This window comes from Procambarus clarkii, chromosome 48 (genome assembly GCF_040958095.1).
Source record: "Procambarus clarkii isolate CNS0578487 chromosome 48, FALCON_Pclarkii_2.0, whole genome shotgun sequence".
NCBI lineage: Eukaryota > Metazoa > Arthropoda > Malacostraca > Decapoda > Cambaridae > Procambarus > Procambarus clarkii.
This window is the reverse complement of record NC_091197.1, coordinates 13,137,425-13,153,076: the sequence shown is the minus strand read 5'-3', so window position 1 is coordinate 13,153,076 and position 15,652 is coordinate 13,137,425. Positions and strand designations below refer to the sequence as shown.

Here is a 15,652-nt window from a genome sequence, read left to right as displayed (position 1 = left end):
CAAGTGAATAGCGAAAGTTAAGTCAGGTGATAGGGGTAATAAGAACCCAAGTGCCTATAGTTACTGCTAGGTGAACAGAGGCATTAGTTGAAAGGAAATGGGGCCCCAACCATTTCTGTCTCGCTGGGAAATTAGATCCGGGATCCCCAATTGTTAGTGGGGAACGAAGTCAAATGTACTACAATACCAAATTACTCCTGTGTAAACGAATTCAGGTTTTGAGGGGAAGCATATGTTAGCCCTGAAGACATGTATTCATTTTTTTCCATCTCGGGATAATTAGGTATTTTTTACAAGTCTTTATTACATCGTATTTCGACTAAGTAACTTGGAATATTCTTAAGCACCAGGAAATTTATCTTGGAGTATTCAGCGACTACCTGTGCGTGTTAAATAATTAATTAAAAAATTCAGCTTCACATAACCTCAGATCCTTCAAGAGAAATTAACGCAAAATGCCTTTGTTGGTGGATTTCATAACTGTTTTTAAACAGGTTACAGAGATCAGTTTTGTTCCGTCCTGTTCCGAAGATATGTTAGCTAAACAATTAACCTTGGTTCATAATTTAAACACCTATAAAAAATTTGATTTGCACTGCGTAAGTTTGAGTTTCTGGTCGTACGCACAGTATATACTTTGTAGAATATAATATACGCTACGTGAACTAAATTAATATTACCAGGTTGAGATATTATTCACCATAGCCTTTTTTAAATAAAACATTATTTAAGATTATCCCTATTATAAATTGTTAATCAATATTGAACTTTGTAAACACATTGTACATAAAAAAATTACCATCACATTTAAACTCGAGTATAAATTTAAATATCTGCAAAGCAGTGTCATAACAGGTGTTTACAGAAGGCTAGACACATGTAACATTGATCTTGAATGTGACTTACCTTGATGGTTGAGTCTATTCAGTCCAACACACACAAACGCGGCCTCCAGTATCAGCAAAGGACACCAGCAAACGTCGAAGATTTTGGTGCGTTTTGACCTGAATAATTCCAGCCTGAAACCTAACAATTGAACGCCTGAGGGCTTCTGTGGTTATAAGAAAATATCCTTAATTTAGGGGCGTCACAAGAGTAACTTTTCACCCCTGTGTGCAGCTGGGTAGAATGCCATTTTATTTATTGCCTTACACAACAGTTCATCAAAAGTTAAGACGATTTTAACATGTTTCTGAGTGAAGAAAAATTATTAAGAACGTGTTATAGTTATTCCAAGTATTTTCAGGGGGTATAAATAGGCCTCACTTTCCACTTATAAACAGGACAATATCGCGTACTAGGTTTTGTATCAAATTTATATTTATCACAACTAGCAATTACACAGTGGAAATCGTTTGAGGAGGTGATTCTTCTGGGCTGTTTAAGAAGCCAATTATGTCATTGTAACAATAAGCAACTTCGAAAAGTTCAAGAAATAAGTGATTGGAAGGTCGAGCCAAAGCTCGACCCAGCGAACACTTCTAGGTGAGAACGAACACACACACACACACATACACATGCGATCCAAGAGTTAATGCTCGATCTTGCAAGTACAAATAGGTGTAAATTTGTGCAAGCACAAATAGGTGATTTTACAAACACACACACACACACACACACACACACACACACACACACACACACACACACACACACACACACACACATACACACACACACACACACACATATATACACACACACACACAAACACACACACAAATGCTAAGCATCACTCACACAGGATAAATAAAACCAGCACTTCTGATTGAAACCTATATATTCACTTTGATTTTTCTTAATGATTACATTGAAACTGTTAAATAATTCTTACTAGAATAACATATGTACAACATATACAATTGCTGAAATATATATGTATATTACATTCATGGTCAATGCAAATGCATCTTTGCCACGAGGAAGCTGGAAACAATTCTATTACCTCTACAAAGAACAGTAGCACAGCAGTCTAAGAACACACGGAGGGACTCGTCCTGTGTATAGAGAGCTGTGCAAGCGGGTGAGGAATGAGTTTCGCTATATGATTGAGGGTTGAATTGTATAAAAAGAAAACTGCCAATGTTGCTCTGTCTCTCTCTCTCTCTCACACACGACCAGCAGAGACCGTTGTGGTTGGTAATGGAATAGCACCTTTGACACATCTTTACAGTTTTGATAATGCAAGGGTTGCCTGTCTTAAACCGTCAGTAACATCTATTTTTAAAGTTTGACGGCAAAACACATGTAGGTATGAGCATAATTAAACAAAAAAATTGAAAAGCGCTTATTAAACATTTGGTCCAAACAAGAGCCTTACCAAAAAGCCAAAAGATAACACGCAATTAATACAAAAATTCCTGAATATTAAACATGGGCTGATACTCTATACTCGGTTATCCTTATAATGGGGTAAATGTTTTACCTATTCCTGGGAGAGCTCTCAAGGACATTGATCGTATAGATATCGGCTAACGACCCCCCATCCCCCACTTAGGCCTATCATTGGCAGCTTGGTTAAGGCCGTGACACTAGTTTACTGCCCAGCCTACATGTATACTTTAGTCATGTATACTTTAGTCCTTAACCTGTTGATGGCCAAAGTAACTAAGTATGAACCGAGAAGCAGCTTATGTGCCTCTTCGTGCATAGATCGGTCTCACAGTATTTAAAAACTGGCATGAAATAATAGTGTGAATTCGAGCATGTTTTAAGGTGGGGTGGAGGGGGGTGCTTCGAACACAGGGAAGATTCGAATCTTCACCCCGTGTTCCAATCCGGCCATGTCAAAAAGGTCAAATGCTCGTTAATTCAGCCGCCAAACCCGCTGCTTATGAATCAAAAGCGCTCTCCATAAAACTCGCAACTGATAATGTTCGAACATTTGTCGAACATTGTTTTGCTGACCTCGTCTGTTCAAATCTCAAATTTGTAAATGCTTCACCCACGTACTTCAAATACAAATAAGTCGACAAATTCAAAACACCTTGCTTAACTTATCTCTAACTGTGCATTGAACTCCACTATATAATAATATTAACTTATACATGAGAAAAAACTCATTTTAATACACTGTTAAAATTTATGAATGCTTCTCAGTGGTCGGCAGCCGCTTTAACGAGCCTAATCTTTGGACGGGTTGCGTCCTAGACTGAGGACGGGCGAGATGTGATTCGAACAGAGGTCGTTAGCAAAACATTGTTCGACAAGTGTTCAGACATCACTTGTGAATCATGTGTAAAGCGTTTTACTTTCATAAACTGGGTGTGACTGCTGGATTAATGAGCATTTGGCCTTTGTTGATGATGACGGGCTGAAGAGTTCAGGGGTGGCGGGTTCGAACTAAATGTCAAGATGAAAGCTATGCCCTTTTTTGTGCGCGACCCCACAACATTGTGTTAAAATGTGTCCTTATCACCTACCATACAAAATTATTATAATCTAAAGTATCTTATACAACTTAGTATTAAAATTCATTATATATATACATCATGTTTTGGTTACATTCCGAAATGAAACCACAGCAGTGTGAAAAAGCGGTAATGTCATACAATTTGTGGTATGGTTAGGTGAATTTTAACTCAGAATCCATGTACACTGAATATGTAGGGCAGGGCATGCTATGCTATCTTCCCTCGTGTGTGTGTGTGTGTGTGTTGGCTGATGATGACAATTCGCTCATTTCTCTAGTGAAGTAACTATTTTGAGGCTCCCAACTCCCCTTTTTCCTTCCGCGGAGACCAATTCCGACATCCCCTCGTCTGTTTTTTCATGATAACTCATGATACTATCAAGTGATTTTCTTTTAAGTAAGACCCTCCGTCACAACTTAATTTTTCCTAACATAACAGCTTATATATCACAAATTTTTAACACAACATTCAAATGGGAGAGATATAAATATAATAATGATAAAAAGGCATATATATACAAGAAAAGGTAAAATTACCAACACCAAAAACTGTATAAATACTATTAACCTATTTTATACAATGATGGAAAAATAGTTAATGCATCAACTTTTTCCGTCAATTACGTAAGTGTTTTCAAATTACAGCAGCCACTCTTTATCAAAGATTCTTATCCACATATTTGCAACCTTATTAAATCTATAGAGGACTATTTTACAAAGGAATTATAAGAAACCATATAAACATCCAAAATATGTTCAAAACTTCCTATATCTTCAGATATATATATATATATATATATATATATATATATATATATATATATATATATATATATATATATATATATATATATAATCACAATATCACCAAAAAATATTTATATATATATTCACACAAGCTGTAATTACAGATTATTAATTTCAGCACAATACTGAAAAAATAGTTATTTTAATTATAACATATAATTATAAATTATAATCATAATTTTTCTTGCATTCAGTGTTAATTACAGAAAATACAGCTGCAAAACTTGATGAAACAAGAATTTATTATGTCAGTGAGGAGGCTAATCATTTGCAGATGAGCAAGGTACAGCAAAGCTTACTGTTCAATACCCTACCCTACCCTACCCTACCCTACCCTACTCTACCCTATCCTACCGCTTCAGCTTACGTTTGAAAACATTGAATACTTTACGAACTTTAAGCAATAAGGTGTTTATAAAATTTTCCAAGAGATCACTAATTAATTCATGAAATTGTATTTATATGTCCAGAAAGTACAAAATATAAGCAAAGGTCAATTAAATAAATGAAAGTGTATATATAACTGGTTATAATAATGTTTTCATACAAGTTTTAACTCGGGACAAAATAAATATAGATCGGAAAACAAGAATGACAATACTTAAGCTTCGAACTGTTAAGTAAAAAATACTAATATACACACAAGGTAAATTTTAAAGGTTTTTGTATATTTTTAATATTAATTAACATTTTACACAGGATGAAGAAATCCATTCAAGTCTTCGTTGTTAAATGAAGTGAACCTCATCCTCGCACACAGAATATACATAGTCACAATGTATATATATATATATACAGGAACGTACATGTCCAATCACACTTCAGATACATTTGCAAATATACTCATACGAAATCTTTCTAAAAGATCTCGGTACAGAATGAAGTAAAACGCGTACAGACCAAATACAATTCTTAATACTGGCCTAGGTAAAGTGGCAACAAAGATCTTAAACATGGACCTAAGTAAAACGATGATCAACATTATTGTAACGTCATAATAATGGCTTCAGTAGGTTTATATAACAAGGGGAAAATTATACGAATGTTCAATGGGATATAGGACATAGGCTGCCTCCTTAGGCTGTTGCAACTGAGCAACTGTGACACGTCCAAAATAAACTGTTCTTACTAGACCGTCGCTTTCAATTGCCAAGAATGTTAAAAACACACACACACACACACACACACACACACACACACACACACACACACACACACACACAGGGGAAATTACAGAGATCTCGTAATTATTTGCATAATGTGTCACCGTCTCATCAGTTTATTAATGATGACAATGATTCCGGAAAGTCTGTTATCAAAACTCTATGGCTTGATGCTACCTAGTATTTATAACCAACATTTAGTAACACAGACAAACACAGGACTACGGACAAAATATTAAGATTTCTAAACAGTGGACTATGTTGAAATACCAAAGATGGAGAAGTGCCTAGCGGAATAGGGGAGGGGGAGGAGGGAAGAATTTGCTCTGCATGGAGGAATTAGCGTGGGAGAAAGAGTAGAGAGTGATGCAGGAAGATGGTGCAAGGGGCTTTAAACAAAAAAGTGTCCTTCAGCATAAGACCGTCACTGGTTGGGCTCAGTTGAACAGTAACGGGCTCATGTCTTGCGATGGGAAGGTGGGGAAGGATTGGCAGGGCGAGAGGACAGGATTAGTACCCAGCCTGTATACATATCGGTGTGTGGTGTTCTTGCATCTAATCCGCGAGTGTGCGTGTTTTCTTTAATTTGTTGTGGTAACAAACGTGGAGTGTAGTACATGCAACCCGCTGCAACCGCGCTTGCAAATTCTACATTCTTGTGCTACTTGGAGAAAAAGGGCGACACGAGAAAAAGAATGAAAATTTAAAAACAAAAAACCAAGATTTACTAGAAAACTGATGTGTATGAGTCTTCATGTCAATATACCATCAACAAGAGACAATAAATTTTGGTTAAGACATCAACCTCGACCATTTGTTTCACAGATGCTGTAGAAAATGACTCATTTTGCGTTAATAAATCTCTCAAGTGTATTTTTGATGTTCCATTTAGTGTTGGGCTTAAAGCCTATGAACCTCTGGAAGGGTATTCAAATCACCACAATAGCTTACTAACTAATCAGTAAATTAACGTTAGTACTGACATATATATTCTGCAGGCGATGAGTCACAATAACGTGGCTGAAGTATGTTGACCAGACCACACACTAGAAATTGAAGGGACGACGACGTTTCGGTCCGTCCTGGACCATTCTCAAGTCGAAACGTCGTCGTCCCTTCAATTTCTAGTGTGTGGTCTGGTCAACATATATATTCTGGATTGAAGTAATATATTAACAGGTTTTCTTCTTTAATCATTAATTTTCTCGTGTACTGATAACGTAGTATAAACGGGTGTCGGTGCAAGAACGGCACACACGCAAGCACATGGCCACAGGCTTAGTTCCTTCCTTCTGAGAGAACTAACATTAACAATCACAGATGAAGTAATGGTTGCAGTCAAAGGAGTTGCCAGATGGTGTGAATAATAAGCGTTCATTTGATTGTTTTTGTTGTCTGATATACGTTATATTAATGGATGTTTTATGGTTCAGTTTGCCTGTGCCAAACATAAAGGATCTCCTGTATTAAAAGATTTGTTGCCTGATAAAATTGCTAATTGTAAAATAGTATGATTCATGTAAATTAATATATATATATATATATATATATATATATATATATATATATATATATATATATATATATATATATATATATATATATAACCATATAGTGCTAGCGCTTTAGAAATACAAAAATGTAATTGGTTTATAAGGGGATTTTTAATCAATTTAATTCATTTTAGTGGACAAGGAATCAAGATATATTCCAGGATACTCTAAAAGTTCTGATGTTTCAACTTCATCAGTAAGATTGAATAAGATACCCAGAGCACTGCTGGCTCCACATACCAGATCAGTAGCTCTTATTTCGATCACGGCGGCATAATCTGTAATTATTAAACAATTTACAAGCTCTGAAAGACAAGGCGACCAGTCCTCATGTCCATTCCATCCAGCGGCCGACCCCAAAGACGCATTCATCAATTTTAACATGCTATTCACTTAAAATTTGAAATTTCTCCAATATAAATTAATATGAGCATATTGTGGATATTTAGACATAGATTAGTTCAAGTCCTGTTGGCAATTATTTTTATATTTAGTACGCGGGTGAAGCATTTATAGAGTTGCGATTCGAACAAAAGTCGTCAGCGAAGCACTGTTCCGGAAATGTTCGAACGTCAATAATTGTGTGAAAAGGGTTTTTATTAATAAACTGGAGGGTGGGGGAGGGATTTGGCGGCTGCATGTAATCACTTCCGATCTTTGCTGATGAGGACGGGGCTACGAGAATGACCATTCAGTGCTTCGGAGCTCGTAAACTGTTTAGTAACTACGAACCCTCCGTGATCAAGATAAGAGTATGATCAAGATGGGAGCCGGTCGGCCGAGCGGACAGCACGCGGGACTTGTGATCCTGTGGTCCTGGGTTCGATCCCAGGCACCGGCGAGAAACAATGGGCAGAGTTTCTTTCACCCTATGCCCCTGTTACCTAGCAGTAAAATAGGTACCTGGGTGTTAGTCAGCTGTCACAGGCTGCTTCCTGGGGGTGGAGGCCTGGTCGAGGACCGGGCCTCGGGGACACTAAAGCCTCGAAATCATCTCAAGATAACCTCAAGATAAGAGTTACGGGTCTACGACGAGATCTGTATGTATTCCGTTTATTCTTACGTTCGTAAATCAGGAAAAAAAAGTCTGGTGCGACTTTTCTGGTCGCACCAGAAAAGTCTGGGTTAAGATTTATGAAATGCAACCTGTGCTGATCAAAAATATACTGAACGTGTTCCCTGAACGACTAATACTCAATAATGAACGTACTGGCAGTTGCGGCTAGGCTACAACACAGTTCGACTGTGTTATGAATGATATCTAGTAACAGTGACGATGAAAATGATAAATGGTAATAATAATGACAACTGTGATATGATGACAATGATATGGATAATGCGAACCATGATAAAACATGACGTTAACAATGATGATAACGCTGATGAGGACGATTGCAACAATAAACAATCCAGGTGCTGAGGGTGATATTGATAACAGCGATGACTTATATTGCAGGTACTTTGTTAATGGTAAAGTGTGTAATAGAGGCCACTTTGAGGAGAAGAATGGGGTGTTATGATTATCGAAACGACTTAATGGTTGTAGTGACCGACAGTAGTGAGTGGTGATGGTGGTGTTAGTACTAAGAGCAATGGTGGAGGTGATTTGCGCTCATTATGAATAATATAATTCGGGTTTGTATAACCCGAATTAATGTCATTAACATAATTGGAAAATACCCCCTTCTATAAATGACATATGCCAGCGGATATGATGTGATATGCAACATTGAAATTTCCGTGAAGGAATGACTTATATACAATAGCGTTTTGGATTATAAGGAGAGCTTAAATGCTATTCCTCTTAAGGAGTGATCTTAAGACATCCAGCACACTTTTGACTGCAAGACACATTCAGTTCTTACCTACAAATAGTCACATAATTCAACAATGCTGAATGGATGACTCTTGCACCGGCATTTGTTTTCAAGATCACACTTGCAATGAAGCTTAACAAGCGGGTACAAGAATTCCAATTTAGCCAACAAATATATATAGTATTTTCTTTGCTAAATGATTTCATTGCTAGTTTATCAAATGCTTAATTTCCAGAATGTATACATTTGAGTCATTCCATGCAGCATTTTGAATCAGAATTGTGTACATAAATATTCGAAATTCTCAATCAAATACATTTCAAGATCTACTCTTTGCACTAAACACACATTCTACAGCAGCGATGAATCCAACTCTAGATGTTTTGCGGCTACCACAAAATACCAGAGGAATGACCATGATAACTACCACTGAGGCACATTACCAACCTCGTCACGAGGAACACATACACCAAGCCTCATCAGGAGAGTCATCACGGTATTCATCGTTACAACTACGATGCCGATCTTTGCATTTCTCGGGAAGCTACAAGCAAGTTAGTATTCGATGGTAATTATCAAATAACGGTTCTAATTGGTGTTTACAATAACTTACACCATCGTCACTTACCATGGCTCACTTTCGTTGATGAAACTATATGGGGTACAACACTTAGGACCCAGACGTAGATGTCCAAAATGCTCAAAAATCTACTACTGTCTACCTACCAAAATCAGTAGATATTAACAGTTAATAATATACCCCCGTGTATATATATATATATATATATATATATATATATATATATATATATATATATATATATATATATATATACATATATATATATATATATATATATATAATATAGTCAAGCCAAATAGGGACAACTGCCAAATATGTGTGTTTAAATGAACGAAATAATCTGTTGTGTTGGTAAACACACAAACACATATATATATATATATTTGAGCAGAATACATTAAGTTTATAAAAGGTACCATTACTAATTTAGCGAACCAACTTAACATTACTTAATATACAACTTAACCTAATCTAGTTACTGTTTGACTACTGTGTATTGTTAATAAAAGGTGTATGATCATGAACAGTAGTGACTTTCTGGAGTCTATAGGAATATTTTAAGTATTTCCCATATGGTTAAACATCTGTTTGCTGATTAAAGTTATAAGGCAAGTTTTCCCTCTATTTATATTTATATATATATATATTATATTTATATATAAATATAGTCACACACGTGTTTTCTTGTTTGTAAATACAAATCCATGATATCGCCATGCAGAAAATGGCGGTTTACATGTTCATAAAAAGCTATTACAATACCGTAGTTTACAACACTTACGAAATCAAAACAGTAAGATATTTTTCTGTGTTCAAGCGTATTGTGTATACAACCTAACCATAGCACTCACAGGTCACACAAGGGGGTTTGTAATTGTGATTCTGAGGCAGGAGTGATGGTGCAGGCCAAGTGGGGGAGGGTGGTTGTTCCTGCAGGGGGTGGAGGCCCATTCCTCCACAGGAGGCCAATCCTCCACAGGAGGTCCATTCCTCCACAGGAGGAGGGAGCAGCACGCCCTCCTCACTCCAAGCACTCAGGACTCGTCTAAAAGCACAGTGATTGATCCCATGGAGTCTCCCATTGGTCCACTTCCCGTTTTCATGGCGACAAAATTGATTTTTTTTTCGTCATGTTATTTAATCGGAAACTTAAAAATAATTTGCTCTTATGCATGGAATGAAAAAAAAAATTGTTTTTCATACGTCTAAAAAGGTTTTCAGTCTGGCGTGTGGAATAAATTATCTTTTGAGACGTAATTTCTGTTATATCACCGAGTCAAGTCACCACAATTGCCAGCAGTCATTATTGTGTGTGTATAACATGAATGAGCAATACTTCAGAAATGTAATTTCTTAAGAGATAATAATGATGAACTGCCTATTTGAAGAGAATCTTTCTAAACGCACGCCTGAAATCTTTATTGAAGATTGTGTAAATGACTGGGTTGAAGGCAGAGTTCATATACCCGAGCCAGAAGGCCAGATCGAAGGCGTATCCAGGGATGTAGCAAGCAGGACAAAGTGGCCCCAAGATGTACATGAAAAAGAAGGGAAACCAACAGGCTATGAAGGAACCCATTATGAGGCCAAGGATGAGCGTGGCTCTCTTCTCCTTCTTGCGGGCCAGTCTCCTCTTCTCTTTCTCGGGATCTCGAGCCTTCGGCGTTGAGACTCTGCCCATATCTATGAGCTCTCTCTTGGGTTTTGTGAGCTTTTTGCCCAGAAGAGGGTGGCAGAAACGAAGCTTCAAGGGCTTTACCACAGAACAGCGTGTCACAACTCCCGAATCTGACGACGAAGGATCAATATCGCTCATCTGATCTCCGTCCATACCAGATGGCGGTACTCCACGCCGCAAGGAACCCGCCGGCGACGCCAGCGTTACGTTGGTCTCTCTCATGGGCGTGGGCGGGGGCACCGTAGGTACTGTCGGCAACCCAATCGTAAGGTCCGGGTTGTCGGAGCCAAGAGGACCTATATACAGCCCATTCTCGCTCTTGGTGTTGTGATTCCTATGATCCGCGTCCACTTGCTCACTCACAGTCCGCAAGGGCGTGTCCTCTGGATTCTCCGTGGGCGTGACACACCGGGAGGATGGCATCTCCTCGTGGACACGCACGTCACAAATGAGCACTTTCTTATTGAGCAGTCCCGTCCGCTCATTGGATCCGTTTCTGGAGTCGTCAGCGGTGAGCGCGGGAGTGGGCGTTGGGGGCTTAGAGAAACTGGTGGTAGAGGTGTTTGGGGGGTTACCTGGCATTTTATTGCTGTGATGTTTTTTGGCCGGTTTGTTCATCGGCTGTCTGGTGGCTCCTGATGGTGTGGGCTTTTTCTTTGGCACGCCTCTCCGCGCCCGGGCCTTGGCCGCGTAGTAGATTCGAATGTAGACGAAAATCATGATGCAGCTTGGAATGTAGAAGCTCCCAAGGGCCGAGTAGATCACGTAGCCCAAGTCGTCCGAAACCTGTCGAGATAAATGTATATTAGAGCCGTGATACATGGTTATACAAAAATATAAATTTAGTGGGAATGTATGTATACTATACACGTGTTATGTCTAATAATCAGACCCGCACTGTTAAGCTTATTATGCAGGGTTTGGCTCAAAATAGCTCTGGCCTAACAGCCAGAGCTATTTTGCATATTTTAAAATATAATTATCGAAATGAATAAAATTGACTATGAATTATTAACTATAGGCCTAGTTTTATCTATGTTAGGGAATACTGAGGCATCGGTATTATTAAGTTAGATTAGTTTGCTAAGTTTTACATGTTTAATTGAATTTGAACTAGATTTTTACATGCATTGGTTAAAATATATATATATATATATATATATATATATATATATATATATATATATATATATATATATATATATATATATATATATATATATATATATATGCGAACAAGCCTGAATGGTCCCCAGGACATATGCAAATGAAAACTCACACCCCAGAAGTGACTCGAACCCATACTCCCAGAAGCAACACAACTGGTATGTACAAGACGCCTTAATCCACTTGACCATCACGACCGGACATAATGAGGTGATAGCCGAGGCTATTTGAACCACCCCACCGCCGGCACTCGGATAGTTATCTTGGGCATAGCATTTTACCAAATCACCTCATTCTTTGGGGCAACACGTGAGGAACACAAATGCGAACAAGCCTGAATGGTCCCCAGGACATATGCAACTGAAAACTCACACCCCAGAAGTGACTCGAACCCATACTCCCAGAAGCAACACAACTGGTATGTACAAGACGCCTTAATCCACTTGACCATCACGACCGGACATAATGAGGTGATAGCCGAGGCTATTTGAACCACCCCACCGCCGGCACTCGGATAGTTATCTTGGGCATAGCATTTTACCAAATCACCTCATTCTTTGGGGCAACACGTGAGGAACACAAATGCGAACAAGCCTGAATGGTCCCCAGGACATATGCAACTGAAAACTCACACCCCAGAAGTGACTCGAACCCATACTCCCAGAAGCAACACAACTGGTATGTACAAGACGCCTTAATCCACTTGACCATCACGACCGGACATAATGAGGTGATAGCCGAGGCTATTTGAACCACCCCACCGCCGGCACTCGGATAGTTATCTTGGGCATAGCATTTTACCAAATCACCTCATTCTTTGGGGCAACACGTGAGGAACACAAATGCGAACAAGCCTGAATGGTCCCCAGGACATATGCAACTGAAAACTCACACCCCAGAAGTGACTCGAACCCATACTCCCAGAAGCAACACAACTGGTATGTACAAGACGCCTTAATCCACTTGACCATCACGACCGGACATAATGAGGTGATAGCCGAGGCTATTTGAACCACCCCACCGCCGGCACTCGGATAGTTATCTTGGGCATAGCATTTTACCAAATCACCTCATTCTTTGGGGCAACACGTGAGGAACACAAATGCGAACAAGCCTGAATGGTCCCCAGGACATATGCAACTGAAAACTCACACCCCAGAAGTGACTCGAACCCATACTCCCAGAAGCAACACAACTGGTATGTACAAGACGCCTTAATCCACTTGACCATCACGACCGGACATAATGAGGTGATAGCCGAGGCTATTTGAACCACCCCACCGCCGGCACTCGGATAGTTATCTTGGGCATAGCATTTTACCAAATCACCTCATTCTTTGGGGCAACACGTGAGGAACACAAATGCGAACAAGCCTGAATGGTCCCCAGGACATATGCAACTGAAAACTCACACCCCAGAAGTGACTCGAACCCATACTCCCAGAAGCAACACAACTGGTATGTACAAGACGCCTTAATCCACTTGACCATCACGACCGGACATAATGAGGTGATAGCCGAGGCTATTTGAACCACCCCACCGCCGGCACTCGGATAGTTATCTTGGGCATAGCATTTTACCAAATCACCTCATTCTTTGGGGCAACACGTGAGGAACACAAATGCGAACAAGCCTGAATGGTCCCCAGGACATATGCAACTGAAAACTCACACCCCAGAAGTGACTCGAACCCATACTCCCAGAAGCAACACAACTGGTATGTACAAGACGCCTTAATCCACTTGACCATCACGACCGGACATAATGAGGTGATAGCCGAGGCTATTTGAACCACCCCACCGCCGGCACTCGGATAGTTATCTTGGGCATAGCATTTTACCAAATCACCTCATTCTTTGGGGCAACACGTGAGGAACACAAATGCGAACAAGCCTGAATGGTCCCCAGGACATATGCAACTGAAAACTCACACCCCAGAAGTGACTCGAACCCATACTCCCAGAAGCAACACAACTGGTATGTACAAGACGCCTTAATCCACTTGACCATCACGACCGGACATAATGAGGTGATAGCCGAGGCTATTTGAACCACCCCACCGCCGGCACTCGGATAGTTATCTTGGGCATAGCATTTTACCAAATCACCTCATTCTTTGGGGCAACAAAGAATGAGGTGATTTGGTAAAATGCTATGCCCAAGATAACTATCCGAGTGCCGGCGGTGGGGTGGTTCAAATAGCCTCGGCTATCACCTCATTATGTCCGGTCGTGATGGTCAAGTGGATTAAGGCGTCTTGTACATACCAGTTGTGTTGCTTCTGGGAGTATGGGTTCGAGTCACTTCTGGGGTGTGAGTTTTCAGTTGCATATGTCCTGGGGACCATTCAGGCTTGTTCGCATTTGTGTTCCTCACGTGTTGCCCCAAAGAATGAGGTGATTTGGTAAAATGCTATGCCCAAGATAACTATCCGAGTGCCGGCGGTGGGGTGGTTCAAATAGCCTCGGCTATCACCTCATTATGTCCGGTCGTGATGGTCAAGTGGATGAAGGCGTCTTGTACATACCAGTTGTGTTGCTTCTGGGAGTATGGGTTCGAGTCACTTCTGGGGTGTGAGTTTTCAGTTGCATATGTCCTGGGGACCATTCAGGCTTGTTCGCATTTGTGTTCCTCACGTGTTGCCCCAAAGAATGAGGTGATTTGGTAAAATGCTATGCCCAAGATAACTATCCGAGTGCCGGCGGTGGGGTGGTTCAAATAGCCTCGGCTATCACCTCATTATGTCCGGTCGTGATGGTCAAGTGGATTAAGGCGTCTTGTACATACCAGTTGTGTTGCTTCTGGGAGTATGGGTTCGAGTCACTTCTGGGGTGTGAGTTTTCAGTTGCATATGTCCTGGGGACCATTCAGGCTTGTTCGCATTTGTGTTCCTCACGTGTTGCCCCAAAGAATGAGGTGATTTGGTAAAATGCTATGCCCAAGATAACTATCCGAGTGCCGGCGGTGGGGTGGTTCAAATAGCCTCGGCTATCACCTCATTATGTCCGGTCGTGATGGTCAAGTGGATTAAGGCGTCTTGTACATACCAGTTGTGTTGCTTCTGGGAGTATGGGTTCGAGTCACTTCTGGGGTGTGAGTTTTCAGTTATATATATATATATATATATCTGAAGCAATCGTTGCAGCCAAAAATAAAACCAATTTGAACCATCCTGGACTAATATTTAAAAGTATTTTCTTTATATTAAATATAAAATATATATATTATATATATTAAAAAATAAACATTTCCTCTCGGTGAGCATTTCCTCAAGAACATGGGGGTGGATAGATTGCAAAACTCCTCAAGAACATGGGGGTGGATAGATTACAAAGTTCTAAGCAGCTCAACATGTCGGCAGGACTGAAGGATATAATGACTGGACGTTACTGAATGTCAAAGTCATTAGACCCTTCGAACCTGACGGTATAATGAGGTGCCTAGAGCTCTGCAATTTGTCCTGTTCTTCAT

General features: G+C 39.8%; 1 protein-coding gene across 1 annotated transcript; it reads right to left on the bottom strand.

The window, feature by feature from the left end:
• Positions 1-9,629: 9,629 nt before the first annotated feature.
• Positions 9,630-11,835, bottom strand: LOC123764675 (alpha-2B adrenergic receptor). The gene has a single exon (XM_045752649.2). The coding sequence runs from the start codon at positions 11,833-11,835 to the stop codon at positions 10,714-10,716; it is 1,122 nt and encodes a 373-aa protein (XP_045608605.1). The 3' UTR covers positions 9,630-10,713.
• Positions 11,836-15,652: the final 3,817 nt, after the last annotated feature.

Bases quoted from the DNA above. Each gene is read 5' to 3' on its own strand.
- LOC123764675 (XM_045752649.2), bottom strand. From the start codon at position 11,835: ATGTATCACGGCTCTAATATACATTTATCTCGACAGGTTTCGGACGAC.